At 42.0% G+C, this 26,860-nt stretch overlaps 3 protein-coding genes across 6 annotated transcripts in view; 2 read left to right on the top strand and 1 right to left on the bottom strand.

Annotated features, from left to right (window-relative positions):
* The first annotated feature begins 1,007 nt into the window (after nucleotides 1-1,007).
* Nucleotides 1,008-18,937, top strand: TMCO6 (transmembrane and coiled-coil domains 6). Of its 4 annotated transcripts, none has more exons than XM_020799352.3 (13): nucleotides 1,008-1,300; nucleotides 2,890-3,271; nucleotides 4,210-4,334; nucleotides 5,816-5,925; nucleotides 6,773-6,956; nucleotides 7,975-8,079; nucleotides 8,730-8,815; nucleotides 12,601-12,717; nucleotides 13,139-13,250; nucleotides 13,337-13,517; nucleotides 13,927-14,021; nucleotides 18,406-18,573; nucleotides 18,667-18,937. In XM_020799352.3, exons 2-13 carry the CDS (start codon nucleotides 3,124-3,126, stop codon nucleotides 18,796-18,798), a joined length of 1,563 nt encoding a protein of 520 aa, XP_020655011.3. In that variant the 5' UTR covers nucleotides 1,008-1,300; nucleotides 2,890-3,123; the 3' UTR covers nucleotides 18,799-18,937. The 4 variants fall into 4 exon arrangements, with proteins under 4 accessions (XP_020655011.3, XP_078248636.1, XP_020655012.3 ...); XM_078392509.1 differs by having other exon boundaries at nucleotides 1,105-2,546; XM_078392510.1 differs by having other exon boundaries at nucleotides 18,406-18,742.
* Nucleotides 18,938-19,075: 138 nt separating this feature from the next.
* NDUFA2 (NADH:ubiquinone oxidoreductase subunit A2) lies at nucleotides 19,076-22,588 on the bottom strand. Its single transcript, XM_020799355.3, has 3 exons — nucleotides 22,430-22,588; nucleotides 20,819-20,925; nucleotides 19,076-19,240 (listed from the first exon to the last, which is right to left on the bottom strand). The coding sequence occupies exons 1-3, from the start codon at nucleotides 22,531-22,533 to the stop codon at nucleotides 19,149-19,151; spliced, it is 303 nt and encodes a 100-aa protein (XP_020655014.3). The 5' UTR covers nucleotides 22,534-22,588; the 3' UTR covers nucleotides 19,076-19,148.
* Nucleotides 22,589-23,439: 851 nt separating this feature from the next.
* The window catches only part of IK (IK cytokine), a 28,041-nt gene continuing 24,620 nt past the window's right edge, over nucleotides 23,440-26,860 (top strand). Inside the window, exons 1-3 of the mRNA XM_020799356.3 lie at nucleotides 23,440-23,623; nucleotides 25,067-25,133; nucleotides 26,547-26,639. Of these exons, the coding sequence (XP_020655015.1) occupies nucleotides 23,608-23,623; nucleotides 25,067-25,133; nucleotides 26,547-26,639 (176 nt within the window). The 5' untranslated portion in view covers nucleotides 23,440-23,607. The remainder of the gene's footprint in view (nucleotides 23,624-25,066; nucleotides 25,134-26,546; nucleotides 26,640-26,860) is intronic.

The following is a 26,860-nucleotide window of genomic DNA, read 5'->3' as shown; positions in this document are numbered from 1 at the left end:
GAGGACGGCGCACTCTCAGCTCTTCCTTCACAGTAACTGATAAGAGAAGGGGGGGGGGGATTCAAGAATCCTAGGTTCAAATTCCGCTTGGCCATGGACACTCACTGCAATGGTGAACGATTCCTTGGGCAGGCACGTAGCAACATTCTCACCCCCATACCAGTGTGCACGACCGTAGCCTTCGTATTGTACTCCATGTGCCTGAAGTAACGGATTATAAACTGATGGCTGTTGTGGGTTTTTCGGGCTCTTTGGCCGTGTTCTGAAGGTTGTTCTTCTTAACCTTTCGCCAGTCTCTGTGGCCGGCATCTTCAGAGGACAGCACTCTGTGCTCTGGTGTAGTTTGCTTGGGAGTGCAGTATTTATGGCTGCGAGATAGGCTTTTGTCTTTTTCTGTAGATGGGTGATTAGTGTGTCTTGTTGTAGGTGTCTTGTTGTGCTAAGGAGAAGAGATTATAGACACTGAAAAAACTCAATTTTTAAAATACAAACGCCAACACACACACCCCCCCCCCCCCAGTTTTTCTTTTTCGATACACATCCTGGCTCTTTCTAAACAGGGAAAGACGGCACCGCCTGCTCCAGGGAAGGAGAGCTGGGAATAGGAAAAGAAAAAAAGAAAAAGAGGGAAATGCGATAGCGCCGGCGGAGGAGCGAATCGGAAATGGGAGGTGGGGGAAAAGGAGAGACGAAAGGAGGGCACAGCACTAGAAGGCAGAGGCTCGGAGGACCTCCTGCCAACGCTGCCCGCAAGTGGGCAGCGGCTGATAAAACCATTGGCCGGCAAACCGCCATCAACAAAAATCGCCCTCCACGCAGGCGCAGCGAGTGACGCGCTTCGGCGAAGAGAAAGGCTGCAGAGCGGGCCGGTCTCCAAAGACGGAAGACGGAGAGGGGTGGGAAGAGAGAGAGAGAGAGAGAGAGAGAGAGAGAAGGAGGCGCTTCTTCCCGTCACTCTCCTCCGGCGCCGCGCGGAAACCCCCACCTTCCCCCGTCCCGCCTCTTGAGGCGAAGCGCCTGCGCATTGAAAGGTCTGAGGCTATTTTCCCGGCGCCCCGGACGTTACGTCTCTTCTTGGGGGGGGAAAGGACGCGGGAAGGGAATTCCCGTCCAGCACGAGAGAAGTGCTTATGAAAGGGGAACCATAGAGGCACGAAATCCGGACTCTTTTCTGTTATGGGGGCAGTAGGGACGCGTCAGGAGTGTAATTCCCCCCCGCCCCGAGAAGACCTGTCCGTAAAGAGCAGTGGAGAAGTTCGAGATTTTTAGCGTAGCCGTGACTGCAAGAGAAACAAAAAAGGTAGCGGCAGAGAGAGAGGGATTCCCCCGACTTGGGCAGTGAAGCTACTAAAGCCGATAGCCCGGGAGGACGAGGCACTCCCTCCCCCCTATCTTCTCTCTCTCTTCTCTCCCCCCCCCCCCTCAATTTTCTGGCTTTCTCTCCTTTTCCCCGTTTCCCGCCCTCGGTCTTCCTCCCTGGTCCCATTGCTCCTTCTCCTCCCCAGGCAGCCCTTTCTTCCTCTGGCTCTTTTGGACGGTTTCGAAAGGCGAAGCGGGCCTCCTGATTCCCCCCCCCCCCCAAAAAAAGTAGCCCTGGAACCAGGCAGAAGGCGCAGGGCACCTACCGAGGGAGAACGTGGCGCCCTCCACATTGTGGATTGCCTTGATATTATACTATGTTTAGCTAACTTCTTAAATGTTGTAATTTATTGTATTTGTAGCTGCCTTTGTCTTTTCAATGTTTAGTACGCCGCCTTGAGTCCATCTATTGGGAGAAAGGAGCAGTTAAAATAAAATGAATGGATGAACTTCCATGATCCATCACCGTTAGCTGTGCTGACTAAAGATGATGGGAGTTGCAGTCGAATAACGTTGAGAAGGCTGCGTTTCCTCCTCATTAGGTCAGAGGTTCTTCCCAGAAGTGCAGATCTGAGGTGCAGCTGTTGCTTTCTCTGTAGTGTGCCAGCTTTACTCTTAAAAGTTCAAGACAGAAAATGGAAGAAACGTCTCACTACTTTCACAGGGATGATGCCACTGCAATGAAGAAAGAGAAAGGGGAAGAAGAGAAAAAACAGGACCATTTTTAAAGCAGTATATTTGTTATATATTTATTACATTCATACCCCTCCTTTTCATTAAAAGGTAGCACTTAAGGTGGCTTATAAACTATTGAAAAAGAATAAAAATAGATAAAACCACATTTAGCTTTTTGAAAATAATAATAAAATCATGCAGATCTGCCTCACTGTAAAACCATTAAAATCAAGCAAATGTATTAAAAACATTAAACGCTGCAGGAATATAGATTAAAAATAACACTGTAGGGCAGGTTAGACATATGCCAGTCAAAAAAGATGTTTTTTTAATTGCCTTCTCAAAATCAGAGTGTAAACATTGCACTTGCGAAAAGAGTGCATTCCGTAGTCTAGAAGCCACAGAGGAGAAGACCCTTTCCTGTGTGCCTGTTGGACAGGCCTCTGAAACTATTGGTATTCTTTAGAGGAACCTTCCTGAAGATCTTAATGTTCAAACGGACTCTTAAGGAGGTAAGCAGTCCCATTAGATTACCAGGCCCAAAGGTTAAAATCAACATCTTGAATTCAGCCCAGCAAACAGTGCAGGTCTTTCAATATTGGGCTCATGTGGTCCAGATACAGTGTGCCAGTTAGCAACTTGGCTGCCCTATTTTGCACTGATTGAAGATCGCAGAATCTCTTCAAAGGTAGCCCCATGCACAGCACATTGCAGTAACCAAGGTGTGATGTAACTAAAGCCTCAGTGACTGTTGTGCGGGTTTGGAGGTTCTCACCTGTGGGACTCAGGACCTCTTCATGCTTGTCAGGTCCTCATAGCACATCTGCTTGCAGCTGCTGTTTTTGTTTTCTGCAGAAATTTCAAAGTTGACAACAAAGGCAGGCTGGTCTTGGTGGCTTCTGCTGAGGATACTGTGATATTTGGTGGCTGAAGACACTGATGTGTGTGCAGATGCCGGGACACCTGTTGAAGTTGACAGCTGACTCTCTACAAAACAGTCCTGTCCCATATAGGAAGTCCAAGTACTGTACATGTTGCTGCCGTAGCTGCCCAAACTAGATAGAGTAGCATAGGCTTGGAGCAGCAGTCATGCTTTCTCTTCAGTCTGACCCAGTTTCTGGGGCAGCAACTGTTGCTGCATCAGCTGGAATTCCGTGTGCAAGGGATTGGAAGAGAAGTCGCTACAGAAGTTGCAATGCTGAGGACCTGCGAGCCTGGAGGAGAGAACGTGAATCAGGTTTGTATGAGGCTTTCTTCTTTGTAATTGGATTGAAAACTCTTTGAACTTGGACACTGCTTTGACTCAGGAGAGAGAGAGAAACCCAATAGATACCCACTTTATGAAACAAATTGCCTCTTAAGGTGTGCCAGGCTTCATCTCTCCCAATATTCAAGAAACTACTCAAGACAGAGTTATATAAGACAGCCTTTAAGAGTGTCATACCATCAAATGATGTTAATTTTAACATGATTTTTAGAGTTTCTGTAGATTATAGCGCTCAAGTCAGTTATAGCACTATTTTGGTAGTAGTATTATGGGAATGAAGTGGGTGGTGTTTGTAAGTTTTTGTTTGTATGTACGCTACCCAGAGCAGTGTGAATTCACTAATTGGGCAGCATATAATTTAAACAAATAAACCATTGCAAAGATTTGCATTTTTAAAACACAACAAGAATATCAGCAACATACCACATGCTGGATACTATTTATATTTGTCTCATGAATTCTGTGGACGAGCAAGGCACTATTGTAGGAGTTGACTGGAGAATTGTCCCTCAGTGCCTCTTTTATCCTAGTCCAGATACAAGTTTGTTACCTTGCTAGGACAAAGAGTATTGCAGCTGCATTCGCTACAACCACAGAACCCTAAATATAAAATCAGATATAAAGACAGATGCACCCCATAATAACATTAAGAGAAATGTCCTTTTCGGTTCTCCATAGCACACATTAACCTAAATCAATGTAATTAGAGCCCGAATCCTGCTCCCTGGGGAACAGTATCATTTCTGTTTCTCGCCATCACTGTCTTTCTAACCCTAGGCTTTTAAGAGCCCAGGCCTTTCCTGTAAGATTTTACATTCACAATGTTAAACCAAATATTCTGTGGTGTTTGTGTGTGCATGTGTGGTTTGACTAGGGCAACTTGTTGACAGGATGTTGCTTTGTTCTAGCCTTGAGGAGTGCACGAAGGCTGCAGCAGTTGACCAGTAAGCGGCTTTTACATGAGGACACCTTGACAGATGAAGAGCAAGTCAGAACTGATGCTGAGACAGCAGCTCTTTTCTCTGAAGAAGAGGTAGGAAGCTCACCGTTTTAAGTCGGCTGGGATTCACTGCAGTGCATTTGACCCCACAGTCTCTTGATTTGTTTGGAGATAACTAGTACTTCTGGTTGAGCAGTGGCTTGAGTCAACTCATCTATTTAATTGTTTCCTTTTAAATGATACAGAACTGATCACTTAACAAAATAAGCTCAGTTTGTATTATTTATGCTGTTGTACCACACAGATAGGTCTTCTTTCTATAATTTGTCAGTAGGCAGATTTTTCCCATTTTAGAGTACCATACTATGAATGGTTTTTGTATGTATCCCTGGAATTATTTTACAATGTCTTCCTTACAATGAGGAGCCATGTTCTTTTGTGAAATATAGGATCCTGTACACTAGACAGTTTTGTGCCGGCCGTTTCTTTTGCCTGCAAGTAGAGCCAGCATGTGTGGCCTCGGGCAAGCTGCACAGCTTCAGGACATCCCCAGAAGAAGGGAATGATAAACCACTTCTGAGTACTCTCTACATAGAAAGGGTTGTCATAAGTCAGAATTGACTTGAGAACATATGATTGATTTCTTTGGCTTGCTTTTTTCTAGATCAATCCAGCCATAGGAAGGAAATGCCCATGAATAATACTTTGATGCAAGGTTTGATGAGGAAGCTAGAGAAATTTATATTCATGAGGTGAACATAAAATGCCTATGTATGGTTGCCACATGTTGTTATTGTGCTGTTAAGTTGTTCCCTATTTATAGCAACCTTATCAGTTAATGATTCTTCTAACGTTCCTGCTGATTACCCAGTGTAGTGTAGTGGATAGAGTGATGGACTAGGACTCTGGAGGCCAGTGTGTCAATCCCTCCTCAGCCATGGAAACTCATTGGGAGGAAATTGAACTTGTAAAACCACTCTTTAAACATCTCACTTAATTTGCTCAGATCTTACAAATAAAGGCCATGACTTCTTTTGAGTCAGCCCATACCATGTCAAATCTTTCTCTTTGACTCCAGCTTTCAAAATTTTATAGCATTTTTTTTCCTTTTTCCAGTGACTCTTCTCATGATGTATCTAGATTAGTCTTTTAACTTCCAGTGAGAGTTTAGGATTGATTTGTTTTAGATTTATTCCTCTTTCTGCTGGTTCTTGGTATCCATAAAATTTCCTTCCAACACTCGATTTCCGATGAGTTGGATTTTTTCCTGTCAGCTTTCTTCATTGTGCAGCTTTCACATCTGTACATAGGAACTGGGGCTGCCATAGTATAGATCACCTTGGGCTTGGTCTCCAATGATACCTCCATAAACTTAAATCACTCTCTGAGTTCCTTTATAACCGCCCTTCAAAATTTCAGGTTGCTTTGCTTGGCAAAGAGAATTACATCCAATACTTTCAGGTCATTTCCTGAGATGTTAAGATTGCTCGTCCACTGCTCTACACAGCAAGATAGCCTCCATCTCTTTGTTTTCTTTGCAAGGCTGTCAGTGATTCACAATTGTTCATGGGCAGATTTTGCAGCTGCTGAAAAAGGTCCAGAAAGGAACGGAAGAGAGAGTGACATCCCTGCGTCTGCTTCGACGAGCGCTGCGGCTCAGAGACAACCAGCAGACATTCATCAGGTTAGCAAATGTATAATCTGCTACTGACACCTAGCCTGGGAGATGGTACTAGTTTGGGGCAAAGTAAATGGAACAACTTAGATGTTATGTATATTATTGTCTGGTATAGGAATAACCAAGCTTCAGTGGAAACAGGCCTACCCATATCTCTGGGTAGCCAAGTTTGTATTAGATGTCTATGAGGGTGATGTTAGATGATAGCCATTAGAGAATTTTCCCATTCACTTATATAAGTAAAAAATCATCAGCAACTTTAGTTGCTTCATAGAATGTCTAATGACCACAACATAGAGGACAGTTCTCTGCAGTGGAAAGAAATACCCTTCCTCTTTTAGTCTGACAAACTTGTGTGTCTTACAGCTTTTCTCCATCTTGCTGTCATCTGCCTTGAGGAAAACACAGTGTAGAGAAGGATGTGTATATTCCCCCCCCCCAGGATATAGAAAAATCCTAGATGTTGAATTTGTACTTCCATTATATTCCATGTGTGGGATCAGTGTTTATATTGTCTCTTTAATTTTTTAATTGACTGCTAGTTCGGAATAAATACCTAAACTTATTGGTGAGGAAAGAAATGTGTGCATTTCTCCAGTCACGCAGCTGAAAACTTGAAATAAATTTGTATTGAGTTCCAGTTTGGGTTTAGATAAGGCAGTGGAATGGGGGATAAGTACAGTTAGTTTTTGTTTTGGTTCAAGTTCGTTAAGTACTATTCAACTGAAATAGCCTCTTTAAACTTCCAGTATCCAGGATACGTTTTAACAACCCATGTGCTGGGGTATAGCAAAGAAGAAAATGTATGTCACACAGCAGGAGACGGCATCATTGTCTTCTGTTCACTTTGTAGGCTTGAGGGCAGTATGCGTGTGCTGATTGGCCTCTTCACCAGCAATCTGCCAGATCTGCAGATGGATGCTGCTCACTGTTTACATGAACTGTCGCACTCCAGTGACCCTGATGTAGCTGCGGCATGCTTGCCAGCAACCTCCTATCTCCTCACCTATCTCTCTGGACACAGTATAGCCCTCATTGTAAGATCCAAACCCCTACTTCCTAATTGTTCTTGCAGCTGGTCAGCAACAGGATGCTGAAATGTGCCCCATTATCCATATCTAATTTCACACACACAACATGGCACTTTGGAAATGATATTTTCCAACATACTGTACCCTTGAGTTTAAGATGGAACATCGATTCACTTTATATTTTATTTATATCTAGACATGGGATATTTGTATTCGTGTCCCTGGGGATACGAATACAAATATCGGCACCATGGGTGCTTGGGAAGTCTAGTCCCTCCCCACAGAACTGGCAGGTCCAATTACCAGTTGCTGTGCAGTGCAGCTGGCCTGTGTCATTCTCGTCACACCAATTGTGGAAGGAGCCCAGCCAGCACTTCTCTGCCCCCCCCTGCAGCTGACCACTCAGGCAAGGAGGCAGGATAGCAAGTCTCCCTGCTCTGCTGTTAAGTGGTCGGCTCTGCAAGGAAACAGGGAAGCACCGGCTGAGCAACTTTCACTGTGAGCATGATGTTGGCCACACACACAGCATGGCAACAAATAATTGGACCTGCCGGTTCAGGTTTGGGGGGGGGGGAGGGATTGGGCTTCCCAGGCACCTGTGGTGCTGACATTCATATTTTTATCCCCAGGGATAAAAATATGAATATTTCTTATCTATTGATATCCCATCTTTCTCCCAACTCAGTGTCCCAAGGTTGCTTAGAGAATGATAAGGAAGATGACAACTGCATAAATTTTAATAACTACAAATGCAATTAAACATACATGTCAAAAGGCCATTGTACTTACAACAATTTAAAAATGAAAACAACAGCATTTTTGTTGCTGCAACGAATTGTATGCTTGCTCTGCCTATATTCTTCGTGCTTATGGAGCATACATTTTTGCAATCCCAAATCTTCCTGGCTACTCTGTGCTGTAGTGGAGATAGTTCTGTTCTCTACAGTTATTAGCAGGCACTGTACAAGAAGTTGCAGTTACAGAATAGTAACTGCAGGACACAATTTCCCCCAATGTATTTCAGGAATTGTGTTTGTACACTCTGGGGAACTTGGTGGTCGAGATGAAGGCAGTGAAGAAGCAACTTCTGCCCCAGGGCATTATTCCAATATTAGCATCTTGTATCAAGGTAAGTAGCTGGCTGAATAGCTTAATGTTTAGCCTTGGGCAAGATGCACAGTTCCATAGTGCTCCCCAGAAAAAGAAAGTGGTAAACCACTTGTAGGTATTCTATGCCTAGGAAACTCTGGAAGGGTTGCCATAAATTCAAACCATCTTGACAGCATGTAAATATTATTATCAAGGTACATGGTCAACACAGCCTTTCCTAGGCACCTTGAATACTAGTTCTTTATGAACTACTTCTTTATTATTCATAGTCTGTTAAAGTAAATAGCATCTCTTAGTCACATAGCAAGTCTTATTGATACTGGATAAAGTGAATTGTAGAGAGTGGCTTGCATCTTTTCTTGTTCTCACTCAGCATGCTATTTACAGCTTCCTAAGAAGATTCTGAATGAATATAGTAGGATCTCTGATATTTTCATTGACTGTGTGTATTTGTTTACAAAATACACAACACATTTCCACGGTGTTCCCAGATATTTTAGTGGACTTGGACAACTCTTGTAGCATTTCGCACAGTCCTCCCTGCAGTGTTATTGCTATCTCAATCTCTCCTGGTAGAATTGTTTCTGCATTGGTTTTTCTTCTGCCTTGTGTTGTATGAAGCCTTTGACTGAACCATTGAATGATGAGTGCTGTGTTTTCTGATTTTAGTCTCCTTATGTGGTGGTGCAGGAAGGTGTTGGCTACGTTCTTTCACAACTCTTGCAATCCAAGGAAGCACAAGCTGAAATTGTACCGTAAGTAGGATTTGTCTTCCAATTTAGCAATCAAATGTAGTCAGTCAGTCAGAACCTTTATTGGCATACACAAAAAATCACATATACAGGATAACAACAAACTATTAGCTAACTAAAATGGACGGGAATGGGCAAATTCAATTCAGATGATTGTCATATCTACTATTGTGGGCAAAAATCCCGTAGAAGAAATGGAGTAGCCCTCATAGTCAACAAAAGAGTGGAAAAAGCTGTACTGGGATACAATCTCAAAAATGATAGAATGATTTCAATACGAATCCAAAGCATACCTTTCAATATCACAGTAATCCAAGTTTATGCACCAACCAACCACCAATGCTGAAGAGGCTGAAATTCACCAATTTTTTGAAGACTTACAACACCTTCTTGTTGTAAGGACGGACACCAAAGAAAGATGTTCTTCTCATTCTAGGGGACTGGAATGCTAAAGTAGGGAGTCAAGAGATAAAAGGAACAACAGGTAAGTTTGGCCTTGGAGTTCAGAATGAAGCAGGGCAAAGGCTAATAAGAGTTTTGTCAAGAGAACAAGCTGGTCATCGCAAACACTCTTTTCCACCAACACAAGAGGCGACTGTACACATGGACATCACCAGATGGGCAATATCGAAATCAGATTGATTATGTTCTCTACCGCTAAAGATGGAGAAGCTCTATACAGTCAGCAAAAACAAGACCTGGAGCTGATTGTGGATCTGATCATCAGCTTCTTATAACAAAGCTCAAGTTTAAACTGAAGAAAGTAGGAAAAACCACTGGGCTAGTCATGTATAATCTAAACCAAATCCCTCATGAATACACAGTGGAAGTGAAGAAAGAACAGATTTAAGGAACTCGATTTGGTGAACAGAGTGCTTGAAGAACTATGGATGGAGGGGTGTAACATTGTAGAGGAGGCAGCAACAAAAACCATCCCAAACAAAAAGAAATGCAAGAAAGCAAAGTGGCTGTCCAACGAGGCCTTACAAATAGCAGAGAAAAGGGAAACAAAATGCAAGGGAGATAGGAAAAGTTATAGAAAACTGAATGCAGACTTCCAAAGAATAGGAAGGAGAGAAGAGGGCCTTCTTAAATGAACAGTGCAAAGATATAGAGGAAAATAATAAAAAGGGAAAAACTAGATATCTGTTCAAGAAAACTGGAGATATTAGAGGAACATTTTGTGCAAAGATGGACATGATAAAAGACAAAAATGATAGGGACTCACAGAAGCAGAAGACATCAAGAATAGGTGGTAAGAATACACAGAGGAATTATACCAGAAAGATCTGGATGTCCTGGACAACCCAGATAATGTGGTTGCTGACTGAGCCAGACATCCTGGAGAGTGAAGTCAAGTGGTCCTTAGAAAGCCTGGCTAACAACAAGGCCAGTGGGGGTGATGACATTCCAGTTGAACTATTTAAAATCTTACAAGATGATGCTGTTAAGGTGCTACACGCAATATGCCAGCAAGTTAGGAAAACTCAGCAGTGGCCAGAGGATTGGAAAAGATGAGTCTACAGTGGGGTCTTGACTTGAGAACTTAATCCGTATTGGAAGGCGGTTCTCAAGTCAAAAAGTCTGTAAGTCAAGTCTCCATTGACCTACAGTGCATTGAAAACCGATTAATCCCATAACAGGCCGTTTTTGTTCCATTTTGGTTTTTTTCTGGTCTGTAAGTCAATTCTCAGGCTGCAAGTCAAACCTAAATTTTGCGGCCAGAGAAGTCTGTAACTCAAAAAGTCTGTAAGTCAAGCCGTCTGTAAGTCAAGGGTCCACTGTACATCCCAATCCCAAAGAAGGGCAGTGCCAAACAATGCTCCAACTACCGTACAGTTGCACTCATTTCACACGCTAGCAAGGTTATGCTCAAAATCCTCCAAGGCAGGCTTCAGCAGTATGTGGACCAAGAACTCCCAGGAGTACAAGCTGGATTTCGAAGGGACAGAGGAACTAGAGACCAAATTGTTACTATGTGCTGGATTATGGAGAAAGCCAGAGAGTTCCAGAAAAACATCTACTTCTGCTTCATTGACCATGCAAAAGCCTTTGACTGTGTGGACCACAGCAAACTATGGCAAGATCTTAAGGTGGTCAAGCACTCCCATTTCTTTATCTATCTCCTGAGAAATCTATATTTGGGACAGGAAGCAAAAGTTAAAACAGGATATGGAACAACTGATTGGTTCAAAATTGGGAAAGGAGTACGACAAGGCTGTATATTGTCTCCCTGCTTATTGAACTTATATGCAGAATACATCATGCAAAAGGCTGGACTGGAGGAATCCCAAGCCGGAATTAAGATAGCCGGAAGAAATATCAACAACCTCAGATATGCAGATGATACCACTCTGATGGAAGAAAGTGAGGAGAAAGTAAAGAACCTGTTAATGAGGGCGAAAGAGGAAAGCGCCAAAAATGGTCTGAAGCTCAACATAAAAAAAAACTAAGAGCATTGCCACTAGCCCCATCACCTGCTGGTATTTAGAAGGGGAAGATATGGAGGCAGTGACAGATTTTACTTTTTTGGGCTCCATGATCACTGCAGATGGTGACAGCAGCCACAAAATTAAAAGAGGCCTGGTTCTTGAGAGGAAAGCAATGAGAAACCTAGACAGGATCTTATAGTGGAGAATGCGGCAGACTTTTTGAACTAGATAGTGAGGAGCTGCAAACTAGACATAATGAATTTGTAGATTCAGTTGGCTAATGTTGTTGTTTAGTTGTTAAGTTGTGTCCGACTCTTCGTGACCCCATGGACCAGAGCATGCCAGGCCCTCCTGTCTTCCATTGCCTCCCGGAGTTGGGTCAAATTCATGTTGATAGCTTTAGTGACACTGTCCAACCATCTCGCCCTCTGTCGTCCCCTTCTCCTCTTGGCTTCACACTTTCCCAACATCAGGGTCTTTTCCAGGGAGTCCTCTCTTCTCATGAGATGGCCAAAATATTGGAGCCTCAGCTTCAGGATCTGTCCTTCCAGTGAGGGTTGATTTCCTTCAAAATGGATAGGTTTGTTCTCTTTGAAGTCCAGGGGACTCTCAAGAGTCTCCTCCAGCACCACAATTCAAAAGCATCAGTTCTTCGGCGGTCAGCCTTCTTTATGGTCCAACTCTCACTTCCATACATCACTGCTGGAAAAACCATAAATGCAATTGCTAAACTAGGAACAAGGAGCCACTTATACTTTGAACTTAAGAGATACATATTTACTAATGGAAAAATTGTTTGGTGATAATGCAAATGTGCATGGTACTGTAGATACCATATGTAAACTAAGAAGCTTTTTATGTGTGCGCACAAATTGAGATGTTTAAGACACACATCTGAAACAGGTCAGAGCACCATAATTTTTACCCCAGTATTTGATACTTTATGTTCAAAGACAGTTAATGGCTAGAATCCTATTACTTAGAGTTGTCACCATATTACTAGCGCTGCTAGTAATAACATACCAAAAAAAAGGAAAAAGGAGAACGAATCTAATAATAAAAATACTGCCATAAAATAAATAATTATTTTATAAATATTTATAAAATAAAAAATAAATGCTATCCATAAAATTTCAATTAATGATTAAGGGGGGGGGAAACAACAATAATTTGAGGTGTAGAAGTAAGAATTTTCCAACATAGCTCTTGTTAGATGGTAACTATTTGCTGTGTAAACACTGAAACTTACTCTTCAGTAAAATGCTAGTGAGTAATCCCCATGGAGTAAAGTGGGACCTGCTAACAATGCATACTGTATGTATTGCAACTAAAATTAATCTTTTTTTCTACTTCCAGCTTAATCTTAGATTCCACTCTTCCCCAAGACATGCTTCACTTGGTTTGTTCCAACATAGAAGAAGGAATAGGAGCTGCAGTGGAATGTGCATGGGGTCTTCATTACATTATTTGCAGGTAAATGTGGTTTTGCATAGCAGAACACACGTTGCAAAATCGTAACTTGCATACCTCTCTGACCTATAGCCTTGTAACCAAGCCTACCTCTGACATAATTTCCAACGTGTGAGGCAGATCTATTATTTTACAGTTGAGGAACAGATGTAAGATTTAGTTTAGACTCTTGTTGATAAAAATGATCAAGCTACAAAACCAAATAGACAAATAAGTTTGTTTTGGATGACTGTTCTTCCCTGCACCACACATCTCTGACATTCCATCCCTTCTACCTTGCCTCTGAGTATTAGGAAGTGGTTTCTTTTGAACACTGAGCGATCTGAATGGAAGGAAAAAGTATGTTAGGCTGCATGAAGAGAGATAAGATACATTTTTACCCTATTGAAGCAGGATACTTATCTTGTCCTTCTTCTTTCTGTAGCCAGGTGAACAATTCACTGCTGATCTCCCAGAGGATTGTACCGTCCCTAGTACAGCTATTGGTAGAACTGGCTTCTATGCTATCAACCACTTCCACTGAGGGTCTGGAATTGGTAAAATACAAGAGAAGTCTATTTGACTTGCCAAGTTGTAATTTTGATTCTCTTTCTGAATACATCTTTTCCTCTTCCATTTTTAGTTGCTCTGTCCTGTGGTGCGTTGCGTTGCCAATCTTCTTGCGGAAGATGGGGCAGTTGTTGGTCAGCTAGTAGCAGACGAAGAGTGCCTTCTGAGGGTCTTATTTGTTTTTATACAGTACTTTTTTGTCAAACATCTCTTTATTGTCCAGGAGTGTTTATGGCTCATCAACAACCTCACAGGTATGTCTGTTGAATGCATGTCTCAGGAGTTGCTTTCAATGAAAGGAAGCATTGTAGGCAGCTATTGCTACTTTATTATAACTATCAGGCTCTTTCAAACATTAAAATAGCAGTAGCCTTGGTGGTAGTAAGAGTAGATTGTTAATTGCTATGTCTTGTGGAAAGGCTTAATAACCCAGCTCTTTGGACCAAAATGTTAGATAACATTCCATCCATAGCAGGATGTATAAGAGTGAGTGAGTGGGGGAAAGATAAATTAGTGAGATCTAAGCTTATTTCAGCTACCTACTCTATGGATGCTGCAATTCTCCTCTTTATATACTGTATTTACAGAGGTACCCCCCCTTTTTTTTGTTTTCAGAATGTTAGGGATGGTTGTTTCATTTTATAAACTGTTTTTTTTCTCCAGCTGACAGTACCACATCATGCTGTGCTCTGCTCAATCTGGACCTCTTTCCAGCTTTATTGCAGCTTTTAAGTTCTCACCACATGGTGAATTTGCTGGTAGGTGACAATATTGATCAGGGTTATAATTTTTGCCTGTAAGAAATCCTTGTGATTCTGAAATGTCATTCACTTTGCCCAGACCTGATGGGAACAGCTAGCTTTTCACGGAGAGCAATTTGTGGCTGATACTGAAACCCTGTTTAGATGTTGTTCAGCCTGGTGCTGTGTGCTGCTTAGATAGCAACATTTACCCCTACACCTTTCTATTGTCATGTTCTTCACAGTTACAGTGCTGGTTCTGGAGAAGAGTTTCTTGCTTGCTTGTAGTCTGCACAGGAGCAAGAACATTGGAATATCTGGATTCCTGCTCACATGTACCATCTGCACGGAGGCAGGATTATTCTCCTGTTCAGACCTGGCACTGTGATCATGAAGTGATGGGCTGAGGCTGAGTGTTTTCCTCTAAACATCTTCAGAGCCTGAAAAGAGATTAAATTACAAACAGGCTTCAGGCCAAGGAAACATACAGACTATGGAAAGGATAAATTATGGAAGGATCTTCTGCCCGAACAGTAAAAACTGTTCTGCTTTTATATACATTATAGATTATAAGAAGTGTTCTTTGTATAACTAAAAACTTTTGTTGTAGTCATAAAGACTAGTTATTTAAGAATTGACCTTGACATTTAGTATAAAAAGTGAAGTATATCCTGCAAGTCTGATTGAGAGGGCCTAACTTGTTTTTTTTTTTTTTTAAAGCCTCTTGTGAACAGTCTCTGGATCTAGTGAGAGCCAAATAAAACAAAACCAAAGCAAAAATTCCATGCACAACTACACACACACAGTGCAAAAACTACCATCCCTTAACTGTATAAAAATATTTCGGCTTTTTTCTAGGGAAGCCAAAAAAGTGTTTGACGCTTTCTTTGTAGTTGTATAAATGTGAAGCACTGGAAGAAATGTAAATCAAGGAGTTTTGTTTTTAAGATGCTTGATGTTTCTAAAATGCTTCCTTAGATATTTCAGTGCTTCATGGTGGCTTCAAGAAACTAGATCAAACAGAAACATTAAAGGTCCATTATTCTTCAAGGCCAAATGGCCTAAGTAACCAAACTTGATAAATAGTATGGGCATATTTTGGAGCCTTGCTGATTAGCACTTTTGGTTATTTAAGTGTACATGAAAATATAGAATATACACTTTCAGATCAAATGAGATTTATCAAAATGAAGACACTAATGAAATGTAATATTAAAAAAAGCAAGTGCCATAGTTTTCCATCTATAAGATGCTACTTTTTCTTTAAATCATTACCCTAAAGATTAAGGGGCAGCGTCCTTTACACAGAAGTAAGCTGAGATAGCTGAAGAGAGAACAAAACTGCATATACCTTGCCTTTCTAAACAGTCTTGCTTCAGCCACAATCCTACAATCAGGAGACTTAGCTTCCTCTAGTCACAAGCCTTATGGAACTGCCATCAGCTGATCCTGAACAAACAAATTGCAATAAACCTCTTTGGAGGTGGAGCCTGTAGGCTCAAGATTCAATGGAGACAAAATGTCGGACGTTCTGAGCTTGGAGGCTGAATTCTCAAACTAAGTTTTCTTAATTTTTAGGTTGGAAATTTTTTGGGGGGGGTCTTATAAATTGGGGTGTGTTATAAACAGAAAAATACGGCAGCATTAGAACAAACTAATATTAGGAAAGTACCTACTATCTTTCTTGATGCATCCCAATACAGTGGTGCCTCGCATAATGAGCGCACCGTATAACGACGAATCCGCATAGCAATCCCTTTTCCGCGCTGGCTGGGGAGGAACGCAGGCGGGCAGGCAGGCAGATGGAGGGAGGGAAACAGCGCTCGCTCGCCCGCCCGCCACCCCCTGCTTTCCCTCTTCCTCCTCATCCTTCTCCTGACGCCCCCAGGGAGGAAGGCAGGCGGCGAGGCAGGCAGGCGAAGGGAGGGAAGCCGTGTGCTCATGCATCCTCCCCCCCACTTTCCCTCTTCTCCTCTTGCCGCCACCCCCCCAAGCCTCCTACAGAGTCGAGTGATCAGCTGTTCGGCGGTTCCAAATGGCCACCCGACGCCCGAAATGGCCGTGCGCAGCGTTTTCGCGCCCTCCCCTTGCTTACTGAGGGCGTGAAAATGGAGATTTAAAAGGTGTGTCTTTAACTCTTTAGAGGTAGTTCAGACTAGAGAATTTGACTATGTCTGAGTAAATTTTGAGTTAAAATTATACAAAGGACTTTTTTCTCTATTGTGACAGATTGTATTAAACTGGAAAACAGGGCAGGAAAACATCTGAAATTGTAGGGGAAGGATACATACAGTCATGGTCAAAAATATTGGCAGCCTTGCAATTCTGTCAGAAAATGCAACCCTTTTCTCAGAAAATTGTTGCAGTTGCAAATGTTTTAGTTCTCACATGTTCATTTGTTTGGTTTGCGTTGGAACAACACAAGAAAACAGAGAAGAAATGTCAAATCTGATACTATCCCACACAGAAACCCAAAAATGCACTGGCCAAAATTATTAGCACCCTTAACTTAATATTTGGTAGCACACCCTTTGGAAAAAATAACTGAAATCAATCGCTTCCTGTAACCATGAATGAGTGTCTTACACCTCTCTACTGGAATTTTGGACCACTCTTCTTTTGCAAATTGCTCCAGGGCCTTCAGATCTGAAGGATGCCTTCTCCCAACCACTGCTTTGAGATCTCTCCACAGGTGTTCTATGGGATTCATGTCTGGACTCATTGCTGGACATTTCAGAACTCTCCAGTGCTTTGTTTGTAACCAATTCTGAGTGCTTTTTGAAGTGTGTTTTGGGTCATTGCTCTGCTGGAAGACCCATGACCTCTGGTGGAGACACAGCTTTCTGACACTGGCCCTACGTTGTGTCTCAAACTTCTTTGGTAATCATCAGATGTCATGATACTGTTCATCCAGTGCCATAAGCAGCCCCAAAACATCTTTGAACCTACACCATGTTTGACTGTAGGGACTATGTTCTTTTCTTTGAATGCCTCATTTCTTTTTCTGTAAACAGTGCCATGTCTTTGACCAAAAGCTCTACTTTTGTCACATCTGTCCACAGTACGTTCTCCCAGAAAGATTCTGGTTTTGTCACGTACGTTTTGACTCCAGTCTTGCTTTGTTATGCCGTTCTTTTAGCAGTGGTGTCTTCCTGGGTCTCCTTCCATAGCATCCCTTTTCATTCAGATGGTGACGGATAGTGCAAGCTGACACTGTTCTGTCCTGTGTCTGCAGATCAGCTTGAATTTGTTTGGAAGTTAATCTGGGTTCAGTATCCACCATTTGAACAACCCTTTGTTGTAATTTTGCTCTTCCGTCCACGGCCAGGGAGGTTAGCTACAGTGCCATGGGCTGTAAACCTCTTGATATTCCGCACAGTGGACACAGGAACATTAAGCTCTCTGGAGATGGACTTGTAGCCTTGAGATTGTTGATGTTTTTCCACAATTTTTCTCTCAAATCCACAGACAATTCTTTACACTTCATTCATTGCTCCATGCTCACTGTCACACACAACACAAAGGTTGAGTCAACTTTTCTCCATATTAACTGGTTGCAAGTTGCCCACATGTCTTACCTGCGACAGGTGTGTCTAAGTACAAATTAAAGGAGCATCACATGTTTGAAAAGCAATTATTTCTTACAATTTAGACAAGGTGCCAATAATTTTGGCCAGCGCATTTTGGGGTTTCTGTGTGGGATTGTATCAGATTCGACTTCTGTTTTTTGTTTTTCTAACGCAAACCAAAAAAGTGAACATGTGAGTAGCAGAACACTTGCAACTGCAACAATTTTCTGACAGAATTGCAAGGGTGCCAATATTTTTGGCCATGTCTGTAGGCTATGAGATCTCAGATGTGGCCAAAAAAATCATGAAGGAATCAAACTATTGTGTTAATCTATGGAAGTTTTAAGCCTTCTTTAGTCATTATAAAATGATCTATAATTAATATGCAAGGAGACAGGCAGCATGCTCGTTTGCTTCCCTGGTTCGTTCATCGTTGGAACTCTCATTTTTTTTTAAGCAGCACTTCTCCACCATGTTGCATATATATCCTTCTGTAACATCTGAGTTGAAATTCACTGCAATTGATTGTATAGATAATTTACTCATCAGGAGACTAAACAGACTCTGTTGGATGTATAAATTCTAGTAATGGAACCATATTTACTGAGAAGACATGCCATTTTTCTGCTCAAGCATATTAAATGATAAATGCAGGTCCATTTCAACCAAGTATGAAGTTCTGTGAGTATCACAGACTGACACTGACCTCTGCATCTTGATAAAGGAAGCACTGAAGACAGATCTGTGTAAGCAACATTATATAAAGTTCCTTGAAAGCATAGTGAAAACTAAATGAACAAACTACCAATCTCTGGCTCCATCTTCTTTTTCAGGTCCTAACCGTGCTGTGTAACACAGCTGCCAAGGGTGCTGTCTATTGCCAGACACTCTACAAGAAAGCTGTGCTTCTGCCTCTCATTGGCATCCTTGCCCTTTCAGATACTGAAGTGGTGGGTCAGATTCTGGAACTACTGCATCTCCTCTTTCTTCACTGTCCAGAGGTAGAAATTTGCATATAACACATCTGGTGAAAACTCAAGCCGAACAGGCAACTGCAAGGATAACGCTGGTCTTTTTCTTCTCTCTTGGCTCAGGCTGCCATTGACTTTGTAGCTCAAGCAGGACCACAGGCCTTACAGCAGCATCTCAACACCCTACAGCTGCAAGAGCGAGTCAAGGCACTCATTCAGACTGTCAGTGAACTAGGTGCTCCCTCCCTCAACTGACCCCTTGTTGCTTCAGATAAAGGACACAGTTCAATTCTTTACAGAGTTGGGACAGTGACAGATGAAGAACAACTGCACCAGCTGATGGCAAACCTGACTCAGAATGTAGTATGAAGGATAATAACAGCGAATAAGAATATTCCTAGTATTTTGTGCGTTTCTTGTTCTATGAAGTTTACAGTTCTGTAAGCTAGATTGTCTGGACAAAAACTGGAAACAGCATGAGGAGAATCAGTCTTCAAGAGATCATCTTGGTTAAAATAAGACACAGAGCCACTGGACTGAAATACTTTCTTTAATACATAAGTTACATACATCTACATTTAGATTTAAATGCAGGACTATGCAGTTTATAGCCTGTTATTAACAGCATTCTCCAGCGCTTTGGCAACTTGGTCCACATTTAGGTTGTTCAGGGGCAAACTCCTCTCTACACCAAATGCTGGAGAAAAACAAGAATTGAATGAGAGAGATACAATGGACCGGTCTTTTAAAAATGATAATTTCAAACTTACGGATTTATAATTTCTATTGATATATCCTCTCTAGGTATACATATACATGGGAGGAATCCTGCTCTCAAAAAAAAAAAAAAAAAAAAAAAAAAAAAACCACCAAAAAACCACCAAAAAACCCAAAACATTAATCTTGCCATTTGACCAACACTGTTTTAACAGTCTCAATTGTGAAGAGTATATTTCATTAGACCCTTAGCACAGGTACAGTTTGGTCATTTCCCACAATAGGGTTAATCTCTGCTGTCTCAGACTTTAGGAACCTATTTTGCATGACACATCACATCTGTAGTTGGATAATCTGACTGACAGAAACTGTCCAGTACCCTGTAAGTTTATATAGCTGAAACTATACTGAATTCCTGTTTGCTTACAGAAGGTATCTTTTCTCCTTATGATTCACTGCCATTGATCCTCAGTCCACAGTGCAAATTAAGTCATGGTCAATTAATGCTTTGATTACTATAAGACCTAAATTGAACATATTACATTCAGGAGCTTTGCTGGATTTCTAAATAATTATTATAATGTAAATAATCACTCTGGAATTCCTATTTGGAAGAAAAGAGTGGGATACACTGTGTAAAACTACAGCCCACTGGAGTGGGAGAGACAGAGTTACTTGTTTTGCCAATGTGTTAAGTTTTCCTTTCGGGGCTGCACATATATCCCTCTCCCATCTACTATGCTGCTGCAGAGAAGTAACAGGTCCAAAGTCTCAGTTTACAGTATGGATTAAGATAATGAATAGAAAACATGTTGTAGCTGACATTGAAATATTTTCCCTAGAGTGCCAGTACTGTTTTCATTAATAAAGGTAAAGGTTCCCCTTGACATTTAGTCCAGTCATGTCCAACTCTAGGAGGCAGTGCTCATCCCCGTTTCCAAGCCATAGAGCCAGCGTTTGTCTGTAGACAGTTTCCGTGGTCATGTGGCCAGTGTGACTAGACACGGAACGCCGTTGCCTTCCCACCATAGTGGTACTTATCTACTCACATTTTTACATGCTTTCAAACTGCTAGGTTGGCAGGAGCTGGGACAAGCAACAGGAGCTCACTGCGTCACGTTGATTCGAACTGCTGAATTTTACAACCTTGCAGCCCAGAGGCTTTGCGGTTTAACCTGCAGCGCCACCACATCCTTGTTGTTCTCACTAATACTTCATGTAAATTGTTCAACTAATATTTGACACCTGTAGATGTCTCTTTACAATATATTTTTCAACCAGGTCAAGTTGGTTTGGGAGATGAAATTGGACAAAATAGACTTGGATTAGGGGTCTGTCATAAGGAAAGAGCAAGAAATTTGTTTAGCCAAGCTGCTCTGAAAAATATCTTAGTGACCTTGGAATTCTGCCAGTCGGGGGGAAAGGTGTGGGGGGAATTCATAACAATTGTTCATGCAATTAAATAGAACATGGTATTTTAAGTCTCCACACAACAGTGACCTGTGATTCCACCTTATGTACAACAGTAAACTCTGTAGGACGGTCCTCACCAACTCACCATATCTAGCCCAGAGCTTTGGTTGCACATTTGAACACTCTCTAATCAGAACAGGAAACTCTGGATTTGCCTTCTTTAAAGTAACATAGTGTTGTTCAATGAAATCTCTGCAAAGAAGAAAGCACACACCAGCATATATAAGACTTAAGTTCCTTGAGGTCACTTAACTTTCTAGGAACACACTGTGGTAGGGTCATGGCCTTCATGAAAAGTAAGACACAGTTCACCATATTATAAGCACTACACTTTCAGAAACTACTTTCAGCATCAGTTCACCTGATGCAGAAGACATCTAAGTCCTGTTTCCTCACAGCAACTTTGAATGCAGCCTAGAATACATTCAACAAAGTTCCAGGTTACAAAGGAGTACATAGTAACCAGTAAGCTATGTTTCAGGGAAGCTTGATTTCTTCTCATTGCAGAACTCAGTACTGTACTGTATTTCTCAAAAGTCTCAGGCTGTTTGATCCACAGAATTTTTAAAGCCTCTGTACTAAAGCAATAAGCGACGTTTGAGCATAAACAGCCAAGTTAAGACAACATATGGACAGAAACCCAAGCTATGGTCTTTGTTACTTGAAGGTGATACAACAAAACTGAAAATATGAACTGTGGCTCTATAGAAGCCTGTGTTCCTTGCTCTCTGTCTTAACTTTGCAAATCTGTGTTCAGGGCAAGCAGCAGACTTACAGCTGTTACAACACGGCTGGTTGCGGGTCCTATGTTGCCCACTTGCTCTAGAACTAAGCAAACTGCAGGAGCTTACTTTTTAACATACTTGACATATTTACACATTTACAGTACTGAACACAGGATCTTTAAAATGTCCGGTGTAAATAGCAATGCAACTATCTCCTGGATTGCAGCTCTGCTACACCTGCCATTGAAGTGCATATGAAGGGGGGGGGGGTCAGTATCAAATCAGATGTGATGAGAACTACTCCATTGAATTATTGAACCACATTCAGCAAGAATGTTATTCCCAAAGAAGCACGGGGGGGGGGGGGAGAGGATCCCATGGTATCTGGTTCCACCTGCATCAGATGGCAACATTTAGTGTGTATGTGTGGACAGCACCCCAAGCAATTAACAGCATGGAGCTAAAGCAGGAAGGGAACCTGTTCAGTCTCCCTGAATGACCCTGTATCCATCACACGCAACCTATTCTACTACATAAGGTTATAATAGGATAAAATGGTTCGACCTATCAGGTAACTCTCATATTAAGTAACAGTCATCTTACAGCTTTTTTGTGTTTTTTTTTTTTTTTTGCCATAGGCTGAGGCTAGTGTCGCCAGACCTGAGGACAGGAATACCAAAAGTGTGGCCCTTCAAGTCCCACTCTGGCCACGACCATTTAGGTTGCCCACCTCTGGCAGGGGAGAGCTTGATCTGGCGTTTTAGGGCATGAGAATGTTTCTCCGGAAGGGAAAAAAATCTCGGTGTAAGGGACAACATCAACGGGGAAAGTAGAGTTAAGCCGCCTTGCGCCCTTCCTCCCTGGAGAAAGGCAGGGAAGAAATCAAACAAATAAAGACAGTGCCAATCCTGCCATGCCTGAAGGCGGGGAGGGACAAGCCGCTTCCCTTTCCCGACTACCTCCTTCCCTACCTGACGCCCTGACTGCTCGGCGAGCGCTGGCAAAGGTGGATCCGTATTTCCTTGAGGTTCCGGCCCAGGCTGCTTCCAATGGCCCGCACCGAGGCAGCCGCCATGTTGACTTTCAGCCCCAACGGTCGCCCTTGTTTCTGGGCGTGTCTTGGAGAAGCCTCTGGCCAATCCGCGTGCTCGCATAAGAGAGGGGGCGTGCCCATGCAAAGTGTCGCGGGGGAACTGCCCTCCGTGCGGGTGCTGAAAAAGAGCGGCGGCGGGCGCTCAGGAGAAACAACGTTGGGGTTCTAACATAAGAGGAACAGAATGACGCAGAGGGTTTAGAAGATCGTGGTTCTTCTCAACTTCCCTCCCGTTTACCCTGGAGCGAGAGTTGTGTATTGAAAACACTGGAGAATTTCGGATTTTAGCAGTGGAGAACAGCTATGATAGGATTGCCGGAGGAGGCTTTCTCAGAAACAAATCGCATTAACAAAGGCAGACGGTCATCCTGTTTCTGACCCCAAGTATTTTTATGTTAAAGCACATTTTAATTCTTTTTTTTTCTCAAAGTGAAGCAAATATGCATACATACGAGGAAAACACAAGCCTACTGGATTTGGGTGGAAAGAACGGAAGAGGCAATTTAAGGAAAATATCTTCGTGGCAGCCTGTGAAATAGGTTTTCGGCTGAAAACCCAAATCACCCCCAGCCAGCCTCATCCTGAAACTGCAGTAACACGCCTGTTGTTAAACCACTCTCCCATTTCCCCAGCCTGTGTTGCAATTGGCATTGGTTGAGGAGGTTTCCCCCAGTTTTAAATTTAAGATCACATGAAATAAGATCAGTTAGAAAGAGCGTGGATGCTAAAATGCTGGACTTCTACACTCGTTTTTCACGCCCAACCCACCACACCAGGTACCACACGGGCGATTCAATGCCGTGGCTTCCGAAACCGGAAACTGTCTAGCCAAGGAACCGGGTTGGTCGAAGGGCCACCTCCTCCCCCCAAATGTCGGCGCAGTGCATTGTGGGTAGCGCCCTATTCTCTCCTCCGCCGCTCTGGCCCATTCTTCTCTTTTTCCGCCCCCCCGGGCCTGTCTGACGCGCGGTGCCTTGTGGGAAGAAGGAAGCGCTCCGCCGCCTTGTTGTTTTCCTTCTCGACTCGGGGCCGCTAATCGCGGGGATCGAAGCCAAGATGCCGGAGCGGGACAGTGAGTATCGCCGGGGGGGGAGGCGTGCCTTTTGCCCCTTCGCCCTGTTTCCGTCTTTCGGGTAATCGCTGGCAGGGGCGGGCGTTCCTCTCCCGCGGTGGCCCCGTGAGATTTGGGGTCTCTTTTCTTTTTGGGGGGCTAAAACGAGTCTGAAGGCGCTCCCGTCTGTTCGGAAATAGGTGGATGTTAGAAAGCAGCACAGGAGGCGAATTGTTCAGAGGGACTGCATGGTACAGACACACCAAAGAGGATTCTGCCCAGTGGTCTGGAAATGTGGATTTAGCTGGTGCTTAGTCTTTCTGCACCACTAAGGAGGCTTACTTGAACTGGGGCTGCCCTACTTATGGAATAGTAGGGCAGCCCCAGTTCAGAATAGAATAAACGTAAAATATTTGGGGTGGGGGTGGAGAGAGACCGTGTAAAACACATCAGTCCCAGTCCTATTTTAGCAAAATAGTAGTTTCATTTTATATGCGACACTTGGCTATCCCTGTTCAGCCTCATCATGACCTGAGAGCATGCTGCAAAATTCAAACAACACGTTTCTTAAGTTTCATGTGCACTGCAGGGAGAGAATGCTGTTTTCAGACAGAAAAATCGCTTGTATACCAGGGAGTACCCCAAGGAAAAGGTTGCAGGATTACTTTGCAAGCATATGAGTATGCAAATATATTTGCTGCAAGTTATGTGGTAAAGAAAATAGCTATGTATGTTAAAGAAAGAGGTGCAAAGATTCTGTGACTGAATTCAGTTTCAGTTTGTAAAAGTTATAGAAAGAATAAGATGGGGACATTTTGTGATAGCTTCTATAATCACTTCATAAGGCAGTTTTCTGTGATGTTCTAGTGGTGTACTTGTGACACAATAAGGCTGGATTATACAGTTTGATTGATCTCTAGATGACTAAAAAGTTGATGTTTTAGCTTTGGGCCAGTGATTATCCAAGAGCTTCTTCCTCTTTCCAACCTTGGGCTTCAGTGGCTAAAATCCTGTTGAGCAGCTTATGCCATGTGAAGCTGATTATGTCATGAGCCATTGTGATTTTTTTTATTTTGGAAATAAAGATTTCTAATTTCCCAATGGTCCGGCTAAACCCTTTGTAAATAAATAAATAAAATAAATAAATAATCTCATCATGGGGGAGCCATTGGGGATAATGGGAGAGGAATAGTCTTTAATTTACAAAAACAGATTATTCTCTTAAAATCATTCTGGCAGCAGTGATTTTTCAGAAAGACTTCCCAAACTTCCTATGGCCCTCATTGGCTTCCCTACAAAAAAGGAGATCCCAAGGGAGACTTAAGACATTCAGGGAGCATCATATAATTTCTGGAAAAAAAATGTGTGTGTGTGTGTGTCTAGATGATGCGAGTAATATGCATAGATGTTTCACAGTATAACATGTGTATTTTATTGACTTGTAATCTATACTTTTCTTTCTAGGTGAACCGTTCTCCAATCCTCTGGCTCCAGATGGCCATGAGATGGATGATTCTCATTCATTTCATCAGTGAGTAAAACGTTTCATTGTATTCTGACACAGACAAATCAGTGTTCAATAAAGCAATGTCATTTACTTCTGTAATACCAACATCAATATTAATCAAAATCAAATCTTTAGACACAAATATAAAATCTGACCTTCAGTAACTTCTGTGAACTGAGGAATAAAAAAAACTTCTTTACATCTCCTTCCAACTATTCCAAACATCTTTCAAATCAGTTCTTATCATTTTATTCAAAGCTGTAATATTGTGAATTTACTCCTTTTTAGTAAGTTTTGATTTATCTCTCTCTTTATCCAATACGATATTAAAATCTCCTGCCATTATTATAAATCGCTTCCATATTTCTTTCAGTTCATTAAACACAAAGGCTTGACTTTTATTTGGAGAGTAAACATTAATCAAGGTATATTCTTCTCCTGCCATTACTCCTTGTGACATTATATATCTACCTCTATCATCTATTTTCATATTATTAAATTTAAATTCAGATTTTAAAAAAAAATGGTTGCAACCGTTCTTGACCTTAAATTTCCATGATTGTTTCATAGATGCCAGACCAGGTTAATGTAAATTCATTTACACATTATTTTATTTGATGACTTTCTTATAAAAATGCTATACCAATTTTATCTTTATTTAACAGCACCTCTGTTCCTTTTCTTTTTATAACACTCCCCAGACCTTTTACATTTAAAGTTGAATATCTCAATATTTTAACCATAATTATTTATCGCCATCTCTCCGTTCTGGTCCCATAATGTAAAAATCCCACCAAATAGAACCCAAATCCCAAACAATCCATTTCTTACAAATTTAACTCACCTTTACCCTCATCCTCCACTCCAGCATGTAACTGTATCTTCCATTGCCCTCTCAGTTCTAATAGAATACAGAACCCCAGCAAAATTGTATTAACTCTCCTCCCACCTCAAAAGGTGGAACTGAGTGAGTAGACATTGTCCCTGAAACAGGGAAAGATCAGAGAAAGGAGGCTTGGACAGCAGTGAATTTTAGCTTAGTTACCACAGTGAGTGAAAAATTATGGGCCACTGTTGGATGCCATAAAATCATGAACTAGGGACTGGTGGTTGAAGATGGGAGAATAAAATATAACAAAATCAGAAGTAGTAAACAATTCATGCTGCAGTGTTCGACACTAGCGATTTTGTTTCTTATTCCGGTTCCTGGGTAACCTGTAAATTACAGTTGGTGGAGGAAGACCCTGTTAATACTTTCTTATTTGTAGGAGTTCTAAAGCTGTTTCAGTCCCACAGAAGTAGGTACAGCATATGAATATGATAAAGAATCATTTGGGGTTTCTCTTGTGCACTGCACCTTGCAGCATGATCTGTTTAATGCAGGATATTGCATTGTGGTGTTTTTTCAACAATAAAATACAATTGCTTTCATTGCAGATCTAAACTAACCAATGAAGACTTCCGCAAGCTTCTTATGACCCCACGGGCAGCACCAACATCTGCACCACCTTCCAAATCTCGCCATCATGAGTAAGCATATTCTTTCTGTAATTCTTAGCAAAACATAATTGTGCTTTCCCTCAATGCATATTTTTTCTAATATTTCATTGTAGAAACTAATTTTCTCTATACTGTATACTGTGCCTAGTGAAGAAAGAAACTGCATTAGAAAGTGGAAGGCAACTGAGCTAGTAAACTGAACCTGGAATGATGGTAATCATAATTCATTATAAGATGATGCTTCAGTGGGT

The sequence above is a fragment of the Pogona vitticeps genome, chromosome 4, assembly GCF_051106095.1.
Source record: "Pogona vitticeps strain Pit_001003342236 chromosome 4, PviZW2.1, whole genome shotgun sequence".
NCBI classification, from domain to species: domain Eukaryota; kingdom Metazoa; phylum Chordata; class Lepidosauria; order Squamata; family Agamidae; genus Pogona; species Pogona vitticeps.
Note: the sequence above shows the minus strand (reverse complement) of the source record. Positions and strands in the feature narration are given on the sequence as shown.